The sequence below is a fragment of the Blastomyces gilchristii genome (genome assembly GCF_000003855.2).
Source record: "Blastomyces gilchristii SLH14081 genomic scaffold supercont1.5, whole genome shotgun sequence".
Classification (NCBI taxonomy): domain Eukaryota; kingdom Fungi; phylum Ascomycota; class Eurotiomycetes; order Onygenales; family Ajellomycetaceae; genus Blastomyces; species Blastomyces gilchristii.
The window spans coordinates 3,691,902-3,708,386 of record NW_003101678.1 but is presented as its reverse complement, the minus strand read 5'-3'; the positions used below and the strand labels follow the sequence as shown (position 1 = coordinate 3,708,386).

General features: G+C 33.1%; 1 protein-coding gene across 1 annotated transcript; it reads left to right on the top strand.

Annotated features, from left to right (window-relative positions):
• Positions 1-4,189: 4,189 nt before the first annotated feature.
• On the top strand, positions 4,190-6,383 carry BDBG_03613 (CNT family concentrative nucleoside transporter; the record flags this gene model as incomplete). The annotated part of the gene is made up of 3 exons (XM_002626403.1): positions 4,190-4,533; positions 4,707-5,958; positions 6,093-6,383. The coding sequence occupies 3 exons, from the start codon at positions 4,190-4,192 to the stop codon at positions 6,381-6,383; spliced, it is 1,887 nt and encodes a 628-aa protein (XP_002626449.1).
• Positions 6,384-16,485: the final 10,102 nt, after the last annotated feature.

Below are 16,485 nucleotides of genomic sequence, written 5' to 3'. Positions count from 1 at the left end.
TACCTATGCTCTGAGAGTTATAAAGATGAGCTCAAATCATATAATCAGAGAAAGAGTCTCTTTCTCATTTTCATCAGTTAACTCTGGAAATGAACTGGATTGAAATAGATTTCTTAATTGAAATGAAAATAATTCTTTAAAGAAAATGTCTTCTCAACTGTACAGACTATGCTCACTGATTAAAAATCAATTTTCTTCTTTAAATGTTGAAAAAGTTGATCATGAGAAGTTATCTCTCTGAAGAGAAAAGCTTGAATCTCTTATAGACTTGCAAATAAGTGAACTATCTAATGAGAAAGAATATGAACAGCATTTGAAGAGAATTTCTACAATCAATTTAAAAGACTCTATTCTGATTTATTCAGATGACTCAAAAAATGAGAATTTGAATAGATTAGATGCAGACATTGCTTATACTGAAGATAATATTAGTTTTATCTCAGATTTCTGAAATTTAGGCTGTGAATCTGAAGTCTTTGATACTGAATTATTTGCAATAGTGAAAGCTTTCAAACTTATTGAAATAAAATCTTATAAAAGAGAAAATAGTTTGAAAGAGACATGAATATTCTCTGATAGTCAAGCTGCTTTAAAAAGACTTAGAAATAGTCAGATTTATAATGATTAAATGAATCTTGAACTGATCTTAAACTCCATTTTAAAAATTCAAAAGAGAAGAATATCAAAGCTGATAATTCATCTGCACTGAGTTCCTGCTCATATGAATATTCATGATAATGAATTGGCTGATTCAGCTGTAAAAAAAGGTTCAGAATTAAGCAGATCTGTTCAAAGAATTGTGTTCTGATCTTTTATAAAGAGAAAAATAAAATAATCTTATTTAGACAAGTGGAATGAAAGCTGGCAGAAATAAAAGAAGAGTATACATTATTCAAGATTTGAAATAAAACCCAAGTGAAAATCTTGTTCAATTAAATGTAAAAAGAAAATATTCTCATCTATAATACAGCTGAAATTAGAACATGGCTATTTCAAATCTTATATACAAAGATTTGATAATAGATTTGATTCAATAGAATGCTCATTCTGCAATGCAAATGAGAATTCTGAGCATATTGTAATGCACTGTGCATTATACAATAGTCTCAGAGTCAGATTGAAAGAGAAGTATGATCTAAATCAATTAAATATGAGATTCTTATTCTCAACTGAGACAGGAATTAAATACTTAATAGACTTTCTATCAGAAACTCAAGCAGCTACAAGAAAATGACTGAATTCAGAAATATCTAAATATGAAGAGAAGGAAATTGATCAGATATAGTCTGTTAAAACAGCTATATACTATCTTTCAATAATTTGTTTCATTACAGTCTCTCATTATTTTACTTTACCTTTTTCTTTCTATTCTTTTCTATCTATCTATTTAATGTGTCTATCTTTAAGACTGTGTTCTCTTGTCTTTTGTCATGTCAAATGGTTTCAAAGTATCAGAAGATGTTAAAATACTGCAATTTGTAAACAGTTTTTGTATTCTGAGCTAGAATTTTCTGATTTTGCATATCTGAAATTGATGAATGTATAATAGTTAACTGTATAGATATAGTAAAAACCCTGAAAACTTTTAGTTCTCAGGTAGATGTCATAGTCTCTGACTGCATACATCTATAATTGAAGAATAATAATAATAATAATAATAATAAAGTCTGCTATTTCATACTTATTCAATATTGATTGCATACAGATAGATTATAAGAGCTTAATATTACTTTCATTCTTTTTAATTTTTATATCTAAGTAATAATTTATAGAGCTCAGATTCTTTATAGTAAATTAATCAGTAATTTATATAACTATCTCTTTAAGAATATTTATATCTGAATCTATAAGTTTAACATTATTTATATATAGAGTGAGATAGATTTGAGACTCTTTTTTAAATCAGAGACTCTCATTGTAATAAGAGAACTTAAAACTAATATCTTCTAGATAATTTATAAGAAGATTGAATCACAGATAGAGTATCTATTTTAGACTGTAAAGAGATTATAGAAGTAAGCAGACATCATCAGTACTATTATTAAAATTATTTAACTGTCTTATATAAAGTTATTCATTAAGTGAGAAACCTGTATTTAGAAATGCTGTGATGAAGTTAACTTGATAGATATTTCAGTTTCTAGCTACTGTAACTGCAAGTATTACACAGATAATAGAGATAGAAATAACAGATACATAGATATCACTGAAGTTAATATTATTTCATCAACAGAAGTCTTAAACAACTCATCTTACTTTGTAGAATATGATATTAATATTCATATTAATTTTAATATAATAAACTTATCAGCTGTTAAGAACATAGATTTTAATATTCAGCTTATTTACTATTTTAAATATTTTATACTCAGTTACAGAGTCAAGCTTTTTTTTTATTACAGCTGCTTAAGCTTTCTTCTGTAAGTATTTAACTATTTCTTTATATATTTGTAAAACTTTAATCTCTGTAATAGTCTCAGAGCTCTGATACACAATGCAGATCTTGAATATATAATAGAGTTGAAATTCAATAATACTGAAAATCTTAAGAGTAATGAGATTAAAAGCTGTGATATTTTTACAGAGTCTCTTATATCTTTTCAGAGTTGTAAATAACTTATCATTAACTTTCTTTCAGAGATATTTAACTTTACAGCTTATAATAGTTATTATTATTATTATTATTATTATTCTTTTATTATACTTATACACAAGTGAAGCTTATAATGAGTTCTTGTGTAATGTTAAATACAGATTAAGTATTAATTATACTGAAGAAAATACAGGTGTTGAGATCATATCAAGATAATAAGAATATAGAAAAATACAAAGAAGTGACAATTAAATACATACAATAATAACTTCTCAGCCCAGGAACATAGAGTGATTTATTGAAGTGATTTGTATACCTCTGTATTTATTAGAAACCTGAGGTGCTTCGGTTCTGGATTTAATGTATCGGATACCCTGCGGGTTTCGAACCTGCGCGCCTTGGTTTCCCACGCCAAGGCGCTACCGGGTGGCCGCATTAACCATTCAGCCACCGGGGAAAGCTCATGACAGTGATAGCAGACAGAAGAGTGATGTCTTTCAGAGATACATTTACAGAGAGAAATGTGTTCTGTAGAGACACAGATTCAGGCAGTTGATCAGTCTTTGACTTATTTTCATCAGAGAATTCAGTGTATAAAGTACACGAACTCTTTTTTAAGTTTGAGGGCTATTAAGCTAAACCTTCAAGCCATAGTTAGCGGCTGAACTAGCTACGGAGTGCCAAGGTTTCCGCCTCCTAGCCTTAGCCTTGGAATTCTGACCTACAACCATGTTCACGGTCAAGCACCGAACGGCGTTGAGGCAAAGATGCCGAGTAGGTTTCTGCACTCGCATGGGATTTCCCCGTAGGACACACTCGGACCCTTGCTGAAGGCTCTGATTTGTTATGGGGAAGGATGGCAGGGCTGCATTTCCCTGTCTCTCGCGGTCCAAATTTCTTTTCTTACTCCAACCATTTGCCGGCCAGCAAGCCAACGACTCTGGAGGGCTCTTGGGTGATGTCTCCGTCAAGCTTTTTGAGCTACCGTGAAAGGTTTAGGTAAAGAAGCCATAATTTTGTGTTTCTTGGCCCGAGGCGCTGAGCCAGAGTCCTAACTAGGCAATGTGAGGGGTGGATGGGCAATGGGATTACGACATAGAGAGGGCGACCTATGGGCGGAATTCGCCTATTCCAACGGCACGACGTGGAGGTTTGAGTATCAAGGTTTCCCCGCAAAAGCTGCGCTTGCTGGTTGTGTTCTCCCTTTTCTCCGCACTCTTCCAGTCTGTAGCTTCAACCGCGGCCTTCATTCTTCATTTTGTATATATAGGGCGTTGTTTGGATTCATCTCCAGTTGCACGGTTTTTCCAAGGTAAATAGGAAGTTGACAACCGTCAGTGATTCGTCTTTTCTTTATTCATATTTCTAGCAACCCATGGATATGGAGCCTGCCGCTGAATATTAAAGACGACAAGAAGGTTTTCGTCCTCCTGTTGAATAAAAAACTGCTGTTAGCTGCTGTGCGACGCGAACCTTCCCCCCTCGAATCTTCATATTCACCTCCTAATAGCGCTCAAAACGCCTGTACCGCCCAGCACGCGACAATCCCAAGTTGACGGAACAGCCAATCTAGAAAGAATCCCACTCAGCAATCGCATGGATTCAAAAACGCTGGAGGTCTCGCATCCTCCCCGGAGCGCAGACCCTGCGCTCAACCCTGCGAATCAGCATCACCATGCTCACCACCAGCATTCTGCGTTCGCGGAAAGGGGTCGCGAAGACGAAGTGGTCTACGTCAAGGGTATCGATCAGTCCAATATACCGGACCAGAGCCCCCTAGACCATGGCAGCCAGAGCCAGTCCGAGACGAAGCAAACCGGAGATGTTGAGGCGGTTGAGGAAGATAGGGATGAGGGGAACAGGTTTAGCCGCTTCCGGGAACGGCACAGAGCTCATTTTATCATGGCGACGCATGCTGTGATATGGCTACTATTTACTGGGTAAGCAATGCTGCATCCAGCTACGTGCTGCTCTCTATTAACCCTCGTGCGCGTTTTCCCGGTGTTCAAGTGGATATCATGGCCCTTGTTCTGCTGGTGTCACTCTATTTACCCATTCCTCCGTGATCAAAACTGTCATATGGAAGCTAACAAGAACACCTCTTCCATTGCAGCTGGTGGATTGCTGGCCTGATCCTCCGCCGCAAGGACCTGGGATGGGTTGTCCCGTTCCAGGTCCATCTAGCAATATCGCTACGCTTGCTCTTCTTCTATGTCCCAATCTCTATTATTACCAGGCCGATGCGCTGGGTTTGGCATCGCACCGCGATCCCAATCGTTTCCTTTATCCCAGATAAATTCAGAATCCCGCTAGCAACCTTGGTGGTGGTTGTAGTCTTCCTGGTTGGAGCTTTCGCTTCGGAAGAATCAGAGGACAACACCAGAGGCAACCGTGCCGTCAGTCTGTTTGGTTTGGTGGTGCTTCTATTTACGCTATGGGCCACTTCGAACAATCGCAAGAAGATCGTGTGGCAGACTGTTCTGGTTGGTATGCTAGTGCAGTTTCTGGTAGCTTTGTTTGTTCTACGCACGCAGGCCGGATATGATCTATTCAACTTTATCTCGGGTTTGGCTAGAGCGTTGCTGGGTTTCGCCGGCGAAGGAACAGCGTTCCTCACGCGAGATTGGGTTCCGAGGGAGGTCACTTGGTTCCTGGTCACTGTTATCCCTGCCATCATATTCTTCGTCTCCCTGGTGCAACTGCTCTATTACATTGGTTTCATTCAATGGTTCATTGGCAAATTCGCTAAAACTTTCTTCTGGTCCATGCGTGTGTCCGGTGCTGAGGCTGTTGTGGCCGCAGCTTCTCCCTTCATCGGCCAAGGAGAATCCGCCATGTTGATTCGCCCATTCATCAATCACCTCACGCAAGCCGAAATCCACCAAATCATGTGTTCCGGCTTTGCTACGATTGCAGGCAGCGTTCTCATTGCCTATGTGAGCTTTGGCGTCAACCCACAGGCGTTAATCTCATCCTGTGTGATGAGTATTCCTGCATCGCTTGCCGTTTCCAAAATGAGGTTCCCCGAGACCGAGGAAACCTTAACGGCTGGACGGGTGATAGTTCCGGATGACGAAGAACACCGTGCTAAGAACGCGCTCCACGCATTTGCGAATGGTGCTTGGCTTGGTCTCAAGATAGGAGCTGTTATCATGGCGACTTTGCTCTGTATCATCTCCCTCCTAGGTCTAGTCAATGGCCTCCTAACGTGGTGGGGTCGGTATCTAAACATCAATGACCCTCCCCTCACCCTGGAGATGATCGTCGGGTACATTTGCTACCCGATCTCCTTCTTGCTCGGCGTATCCCGTACGGGCGACGACATTTACAAAGTCGCCAAATTAATCGGCTTAAAGCTCATTGCCGTAAGTGTTTCCACCTATGCTCACCACTAGCTAACCTATATATGCACCTCATTCCTCTTCCTATTCTTTATAACAACAAAAGACTTTCTCAAAAGAAATATTCTAACCCACTAACCGAAAAATACTCACAATAGAACGAATTTGTCGCCTACGAGCAACTTCAAAACAACTCATACTATGCCGATATCTCTCCCCGCTCCCGCCTCATCGCCACCTACGCCCTCTGCGGCTTCGCCAACATCGGCTCTCTGGGCAATCAAATAGGTGTCCTCTCCCAGCTCGCACCGGGACGAAGTGCAGATGTGACTCGCGTTGCATTCAGTGCGATGTTAACCGGGGCGATGAGCACTTTCAGCAGCGCCAGTATTGCTGGTCTGGTAGTCACTGACCAGCAACAGTTAGCTAACACTGCTGCTCCTCAATAAAAACCGACTTTCTCTTTCTGTCTTGGCTAGGGTTTTCATTTTTCTCGTTTTTAATTTCTCGTTTACTTTTATTTTCTCCCTTCCTTTCTTAGTAAACGTGTGTGGGTGCAATTTGTGCTTAGGAATATTGTATATAGTTAGTCGCTCCGCAAAAGTATCTGCACCCCCCAACAAAATCTACATCTATTCAAGTAGTGAGAGGATATTAATAGTAATTATCCAACAACCAGAGGTCTATATACATTAAAATTCATACATATTACAGAGAATATTGAGTATTTGTACATATAAAAGTTAGAAATAAAAAGTGAATATCTACTTTGTCAATCTCTGATTTCAATCACTGCTTTTCACTCTCTTTAATATCTATCTCTTTATTATAGAAAAATCAACTTTTCTGAGCAAAATGCTCTGTAACATGATCTCACATGATATTACATGCACTTTATCAAATTCATGAATGAAATCAGCTGTATGACTCTGATATTAATCTTCATTCTTTTCTTTATAGATGTTTTCTACTGTATTTACATTCTTTATACTCTTCTTATAAGAGACCTACGCTGAATAGATCAGTATAATATATAGGTCTTATAATACAAAAGTGGAAAATGTTAGAGAAGGAAAGAAAGAGAAAGTGTGAGAATCAGTAATTGAAGTGAATATTTATATGTATACACAGTGAAGCTTCAGAGTGAAGGAATAGAAATTTCATAGGTTTTTCAGCTGAGAATCAGTGACTGAGAATTGAAACTTTCAGTAGAATCTGTGAAGTGTAATAAAATAGTCTATATAATTGATCAGATGCAGTCTGTCATATTAGTTCTCTCTTTTCAGAAGTGATATAGAGTCACAGATATGTAATTCTCATCAGTCAAGAACTGCTGTCTTAAATAATATAAAGCTCAGAGTTCAGATTAGATAATTATAACTAACTTATTTCATAAGATATTATCAGTCACAGCTGTAGAGTCTCTTATTAAGAATATCTTTAATTTCTTATTTAAGTTCATTATCTTCTTCTACAATTTCTGACAGCTGTTAGTTGAAAGTTAGTTAAGAAGAGAACAGATCAGTGACAGTATAACAGAGTAAGCTTATATAAAAGATATTATAAATCTCTAATAATGTTTTAAGATAATAGTTATAACTATCTAAAACTTCTATCACTTTATACTTAATATAGTCATAATTCAGTGAATAAGATAAGTATATAATCTATATATATTTAAGATTTAATTATACTGAGTCTTCTATCTTATATTACTCAGAAGAGTCTCAGTGAATATTAATTCAGTTCTTTTAATCTTATTTAATACTTATTATAAAGACTTCTGCTCAGTTATAGATATCTCAGAGCTTTACTACTATATTATCAGTAATCTGAATTGAACTGCAGAGATTCAGTGTGAGCTGTGTAATCTCTAGAAGATTTAATACTTTTATATAATAACTGTGTATAAGAAAGAACAAGCTTATATCTATTAAAATAGTATCTTACTTATTAATAGCAATCTCTGTATATAGAAGAAGATTATATCAATTATTTTATAAGTAATTACAGAACTTATAAAAATAATTCTTTACAGTCTGAATTATTCATTCTGATATATTATAAGTCTTAGAGTGATAGATAGTTAATAAACAGTGTATAATCTTAAGAACTTGATAAATTCTTATTCAGAGAGTGCTTATAAATTAACAGAACTGATTTAATACTATAGATTTCAGTAATTTATATATCTGATAGAATAGACTCTGTAGAAAAACTTCAGTGACTTATTCAGTATTTATCTTGTTACAAGATTTTAATATTATATCTTTACTTAATCAGTTTATAATAATCAGAATATTTCTATAATTCTTACTCTTAGAGAGATTAATAGTAAAGTTAATTAGTACATCTCACTAGATTCTATTAGAGATATTAAGCAGTTTCAGCAGGTCTTTTCTATAATTCTTTTATAAAGTGATAGAGAAACAATAGTTATAGTTTCAGACAAAGTATCTTATACTATTCAATATCTCAGATCAGTAGAATTCTCAAGAGATTATTTAATACAGCTATTTATAACTGAGATAATCAGTTATATATAAATCATACATCTCTTGCATTATCTGAGTGTATAGAGATTCAGACTGAGAGACTCAATATTATTCATAGAATCACAGTGTGTTATTATTATTAATTAAATATTCTGAGATATCAGACTTTATATGTAGTTCTGAAGAAAATTGAGACACTTCTTATTATACTACTTCAGTGAGAGTCTGAAGATGTTCATCAGCTCAGACTGTTATATATCACAGTTTATTTAGTATAGAAGAAGTTAAGATATCAGTATCAGTATTAGTAACAGTTTGAAAAGAGAGTATTCTAATTAGAGAAGTATATATAGTGTTATGAGTTGTAAGAGACCTACACCGAATAGATCGGTATAATATATAGATCTCATATAACAAAGAGAAAAATATTAAACAAGGAAAAGAAAGAGCAAGTATGAGAATTAAAAATTGAAGTGAATATTTATACATGTATGTGATGATGTACACAGTGAAGCTTCAAGGTGGAAGAATTTACACATGTTCATAGTGACTGAGGATCAGCAATTAAGAATGACTGAGAATCAGAGTATACATATTCAAGAATAAAGCAGTAGAAATCTGTGAAGTGTAATGAAATAGTCTATATAATTAATCAGACACAGTCTGCTACATTAGTTTCTCTCTTTCAGAAGCAGTTCTCATCAGTCAAGAGCTGCTATTTCAGATAACACAGAACTCAGAATTCAGGTCAGTTAATTATAGTAAACTCATTTCATAAGATATTATCAGCTGCAGCTGTGAAATCTCTTATCAAGAATATTCTCAATGTCTCACTCAAGGTCATTATCTTCTTCTATGATGACTGACAGCTGTCAGTTGAAAGTTAGTTGAGAAGAAAATGAGTCAGTAGCAGTGTGATAAAGCAAGCTTGTATGAAAGATATCATGAATCTCTAGTGATATGTTAAGATAGTAGTTATGACTATCTAGAACTTCTAGACTGGCCGCCGAAACTATGAATTTTATGTTTAGTCTCATTTAATTTGATCTCATACATTTCTTGATGTGAATCCCGCTGGGACTAGTTATTAAAAAAACATGCAAAGTGACTATATATGAGATCTTAAAATGAAATCATGACTTGAAAAAAATGAGAAAGTGATCTCATTTGATTTCATTTAGTTTCATTCTTAGTATAAAGTTACTATTTTTAGACATTTTAAGGTTTTTTTTAGACTATTTTTAATTTTTTTAAGAAGTAATGCTTTTTGATAACACTTAAATAAGATTTAAAGTCATTTAAAGCAATAAAAATAATTTAAATTGAGAAGTGAAAATCATAATCTCATTTGAAAAATGTGATAAGAGTAGACAGTAAGTCTCACTGAGATAGTATGAAACTACTATCTAATGTTAAAACTGTGTAATAAGATTAGTCAAATTGATAATGAAACTATCAAAAAGTTTGATTCTGATCTCAGACACTTTATTTTTTTTTTATTATTCTTTCATTATACTCATATGCAAGCGGAGCTTATGATGAGTTCTTGTGTGATGTTAAATACAGGTCAAGTGTTGATTATACAGGAGGAAATACAGGTGTTGAGACCACGCCAAGATAACAAGAACATAGGAAAATACAAAGAAGTGACAATTAGATACATGCGATAATAACTTCCCAGCTCAGGAACATAGAGTGATTCATTGAAGTGATTTGTACACCTCTGTATTTATTAGAAACCTGAGGTGCTTGAGTTCTGGATTTAATGTATCCCCTGCGGTTTCGAACCCACGCGCCTTGGTTTCCCACGCCAAGGCGCTACCGGGTGGCCGCATTAACCATTCGGCCACCGGGGCTGGTCTCAGACACGGTCACATGATCAGTCTAAGAACTTCTATCACTTTATACTTGATATAGTGATAATCTAGTATACAAGATGAACATATGATCTGTATATTCTTAAGATTCAATTATACTAAGTCTTCTATGTTATATTGTTCAGTGAGATCTCAGTGAATATTAATTTAATTCTCTTAATCTTGTTTTACAGTTGTCATGAAGACCTCTGCTCAGTTATAAGCATCTCAGAGATTTATTACTATATTATCAGTGATCTAAATTAAACTGCAGAGATTCAGTGTGAACTGTATGATCTCTAGAAGATTCAACACCTTCATATAATAACTATATGTAAGGAAGAATGAGCTTATATCTGTTGAAACAGCATCTCATTCATTGATAGTGATCTGTGTGTGTGAAAGCAGGTCATATCAATCATCTTATAAGTGATTACAGAACTTATAGAGATAATTCTTTACAGTCTGAATTATCTGTTCTAATGCATTATTGATTTCAGAGTGATAGACAGTTAACAGACAGTGTATAATCTTGAGAACTTGACAGATTCTTGTTCACAGAGTGCTTATAAAATAACAGTCTCAATTCAATACTATAGATCTCAGTAATTCATATATTCAATAGAACACACTCTGTAGAAAAGCTTCAGTAACTTGTTCAGTATTCATCTTATTACAAGACTGTAATATTATATTTTTACTTAATCAATTTATAATGATCAGAATGTTTCTATAATTCTTACTCTTAGAAAAATTAACAGTAAAGTTAATTATCACATCTTATCAGATTCTATCAGAGATATTGAGCAGTTTCAGCAGATCTTTTCTACAGTTTTGTTATAAGATGACAGAAGAATAATAGTTATAGTTTCAGATAAAATGTCTGATACTGTTTAATATCTCAGATCAGTAGAATTCTCAAGAGATTATTCAGTACAGTTGTTCACAGTCTGAATAATCAGTTATATACAAATTATACATTTCTTATATTATTCAGATGTATAAGAGTTCAGAGTGAGAGATTTAGCATTATTCACAGAATTATACAGTATTATTATTATTAATTGAATATTCTGAGATATCAGTTCTTATACATAGTTCTGAAAGAAATCAGAGTATTTCTTGATATACTGCTTTAATAAGAGTCTGAAGAAGTTCATCAGCCTGAGCTGCTATATATCACAGTTCATTCAGTATAGAAGAAGTAAAGATATCAGTATCAGTATCAGTTCAGAGAGAGAGTATTCTAATTGAAGAAATATATATAGTGTTATAAGTTGTTCTATCTTAGTTAATCAATATCTTCAGATCTAAGAGTTAGTGCTCTCAGTTTATTCAATAGATGTCTGTTATATTAAAAGGCATATCTTGCTCTTGTTATAAGAGAGCATCTACTATTAAGTTCTAGCTGTCAGAGCAGTAGTGTATTATAAAATAAAAGCAGCTTAAGAACTCAGATTATCATATCTATTATTCAGTGAGTTTATAGATAGTTATAAAGTACTTGAGATTCTTATAATCTGTGATTATCTTAAATTCAGAGATACTTCGGAGTTCAGAGTCTCATTCTTCTAGATAGTATACAATTATAAGAAGTTTCTTGTCATAGATCTTATAATTGCATTCAGCAGAACTCAGTTTCTTAGACATAAAGATGTATAATTGTAAGACATCTTCATCATTATATTGCAATATAGCTTCTTCTGTGATATAGTCAGAGAAATCAGCTTCAATAACTGTTTCATAATCAGAATCAAATATTATAAGCAGAGAGATGTTAATGAACATCTTCTTTATTCATATAAATACAGCTTCTGTATTCACTGATCACTGAAATACTGAGTTCTTCTTGATAAGTTCTGTAAGTTATCTTGTGATATCTGAGAAGTATTATATAAATTGCTGATTGTAAGAGGCCTACGCTGAATAGATCGGTATAATATATAGGTCTTATATAACAAAGAGAAAAACATTAAAGAAGGAAAAGAAAGAGAAAGTATGAGAATCAGCAATTGAAGTGAATATTTATACATGTATGTGATGATGTACACAGTGGAGCTTCAGAGCAGAAGAATATACACACATTTGTAGCAGCTGAGAATCAGTGATTGAGAATGGCTGAGAATCGGAGCATACATGTTCAGAAGAATATACACACATTCGTAGCAGCTGAGGATCAGCGATCGAGAATGAAGTGGTAGAAATCTATGAAGTGTAATAGAATAGTCTATATAATTGATCAGGCGCAGCCCGCCACATTAGCCCTTTCTTTTCAGAAGCAGTTTTCATCAGTCAAGGGCTTCTGTTTCAGATAACACAGAACTCAGAGTTCAGATCAGTTAATCATAGCTGACTCATTTTACAAGATATTATCAGCTGCAGCTGTGTGATCTCTTATCAAGAATATCTTCAATCTCTCACTCAAGCTTATTATCTTCTTCTATGATTCCTGGTGATTGTCAGTTAGAAGTCAGTTAAGAAGAGAACAGATCAGTGACAGTGCAGCAGAGTAAGCTTGTATAAAAGATATTATAAATCTCTAATAATGTGTCAAGATAGTAGTTGTAACTATCTAGAACTTCTATCACTTTATATCTGATATAACAGTAATCTAGTGTATGAGATGAACATATGATTTATATATTCTTGAGATTCAATTATATAAGATCTTCTATCTTATACTGCTCTGCAGAATCTCATCAGATATTAATTTAATCTTCTTAATCTTGTTTTACAGTTATTGTAAAGATTTCTGCTCAGTTATGAGTATCTCAGAGCTTCATTACTATATTATTATTAATCTGAATCAGACTATGAGAGTTTGATATAAACTGTGTAATCTTTAGAAGATTCAACACTTTTATATAATATCTGTATGTAAGAAAGAATGAGCTTATATCTATTAAAATAGCATTTCAATCATTGATAGTAATCTCTGCATGTAGAAGAAGATTGTATCAATTATCTTATAAGTAGTTATAGAACTTATAAAGATAATTCTTTATAGTCTGAATTATTCATTTCAATATATTATCAGTCTTAGAATGATAGATAGTTAATAAACAGTATATAATCTTGAGAACTTGACAGATTCTTATTCAGAGAGTACTTCTGAATTGACAGTCTCAGTCTAATATAATAGATCTCAGTAACTCATATATCTGATAGAATAAACTCTGTAAGAAGACTTCAGTGACTTGTTCAGTATTCATCTTATTACAAGATTTTAATATTATATCTTTACTTAGTCAGTTAACAATGATCAGAATGTTCTTATCACTCTTACTCTGAGATAGATTAATAGTGAAGTAAATTACTACATCTCATCAGATTCTATCAGAGATATTAAGTGATTTCAGTAGATTTTTTCTACAGTTCTTTCATAAAATAATAGAAGAACAGTGATTTCAGTTTCAGATAAAGTGTCTGATACTATTTAATATCTCAGATCAGTAGAACTCTTAGAAGATCATTCTATACAGTTGTTTATAATCTGAATAGTCAGTTATATAAAAGTCATGCATCTCTTGTATTATCTGAGTGTATAAGAGTTCAGAGTAAGAGACTCAGCATCATTTATGAAATTATAGAGTGTTATTATTATCAATTGAACATTCTGAGATGTCAGTTCTTATATATAGTTCTGGGAGAAATCAGAATACTTCTTATTATACTGCTTTGATAAGTGCTTGAAGAAGTTCATTGATTTAAGCTGCTGTATATCATAGTTCATCTAATATAGATTCAGAAGAAGTCAAGATATCAGTATCAGTGTCAGTATCAGTGTTAGTGACAGTTTACAGAGAAGATGTTCTAATTGAAGAAGCATGTATAGTGTCATGAGTTGTTTCATCTTGATTAACTAATATCTTCAGGTCTAGAAGCCAGTGTTCTCAGTTCATTCAACAGGTATCTATTACATTGAAAGACATATCTTACTCTCATTATAAGAGAGCATCTGTCATTGAGTTCTGACTGCTGAAACAGTAGTGTTTTGTCATATGAAAGCAGCTTACAAACTCAGATTATTATATCTATTATTCAGTGAGTTTACAGATAGTTGTAAAGTACTTAAGATTCTTATAATCTGTGATTATCTTAAATTCAGAGACATATCAGAGTTCAGAGTCTTATTCTTCTAGATAGTGTATAATTGTAAGAAGTTTCTTATCATAGATCTCATAGTTACATTCAACAGAACTCAGTTTCTTAGACATGAAGATACATAATTATAAGATATCTTTATTATTATATTACAATATAGCTTTCTCTGTAATATAGTCAGAGAAGTCAGCTTCAATAACTGTTTATAATCAGAGTTAAATATTATTAGCTGAGAGATGTTAATGAATATCTTCTTTATCTATAGAATACAGCTTCAGTGTTCACTGACTACTGAAATACTGAGTTCTTTCTAATGAGTTCTGTAAGTGATCTTGTAATATCTGAGAAGTTTTGTATGAATTACTGATAGAAGTTAGTAAATTCAATGAAGTTTTATACATCTTTCATAGTATATGAAGCTTCTCATTCAAGAATGATGAAGACTTTCTCAGAATTCATTCAAATTCTCTTATCAGCTTCTATGATAAAACCTAGATATTTGATACTCTTGACTTCAAAGTCACACTTGTCAATATCTATTGATAGTTCTGTTTCTTATAATTATTGTAATACTCTTCACATATGTTCTTAATATTCTTTTCTGATCTCATCAGTGAAGATGAGAATGTTATTGAGATATACAGATACAACTTTATTAAGAAAATCTCAGAGTGCTCAGTTGATATACTTCTGAAATATACTAAGAGTATTAATCAGTTTAAAGAGTGTAACTATTCATTCAAAGAGATTATAATATATTCAGAATACTGTAAGTCATTCATCTTCTTCAGTGATACAGATTTTATAAAATGTAGTGATGACATCTAATTTTATAAATCATTGAGCTTGTTCAATACAAGCTAGAGTTTCATTGATAAGAGATAAAGAATAGCAGTTCTTCTTGATTAATCTGTGTAATTCTCAATAGTTTACACAGAATCAGAGTTCTTTATCTGATTTCTTTGTAAAGAGAATAGAAGCTGCAGCAGAAGAGTTACTAATATATATAAATTTCTTATTCAATAGATTATTGAGTGTCTTTCAAAGAAGAAGAAGTACATCTTGAGACATGTTATAAAGAGAGTCTTATGAAGACTTGAGATTCTGATCATTTTTCCTTTCTAACTTGATACTGTGATCTACTCCTGAGCCTCATAAGAGGAGTATATTTGTAGTGTTATCTTGTCAGAAGACATCTAAGTATTTATGATATTATTAAGAGAGTTTTGTATGAGAATGTGTTATTGTAGCAAAGAATAACTTTTCTAGAGTCTTTTTAATATTAGTCAGACTGATGAAATAGATTGATATATGATTCTACTATCAGTAATTCTTTCAGTGACTTCTTTTTCTGACCATTTTATAGGTGTTGACAGAGATCTATGTCAGATTCATAGTCTTGTGAATATCATTCTCATGAACTCTATCATTGTTAGAGAATATTAAACTCCTGTTTTAAGTATTCAATAAGATGCCTTATTCAGATAGTCAGATAAGTTCTAACATAAGATTATAATCAAGATTATTAACTTCATATGTATAGACATCTTCATACTGATATTCTCTGATAGCTATGTTTAGTTTCATTATGTAACAGATGCAAACATCTTTTAAATCAGTGAATTCTGCAAGAAGTTGAGATGTTGATAAGAGAATACACTGAAGATTATAATGTCTTATAACTGAAGATTTAATTATTGTATAGTGATATAGACTGCTGTCTATCATGACTTTCATATTATATATGTTATTAATTACAGTAGATATAAGAATCACATTCATTGCTATTTTCTCTTTAAAATGTTATCATTAAATCTCTTCAAGCTTCTGTTTATGAATTTAAACAGAAGCTAATCTTTTCCCTGTTTCACTGATACATTCTTGTAGTTATCTTTCAAATCTTTCTTCACTGCAATGTGGTTGACACAGACAGGCACTGATTCATTCTTCAAATGAGAAGACACTGATCTTTCTCTTGATTGAGAAGGCACATAGGTCAATTGACAGTTGAAGGTAATGTATTCTGATTGATTACAGTTAATACATACTTCATATTGATGTTGATCAGTGACTTCTTCAGAAGTGATCTCAGGAAC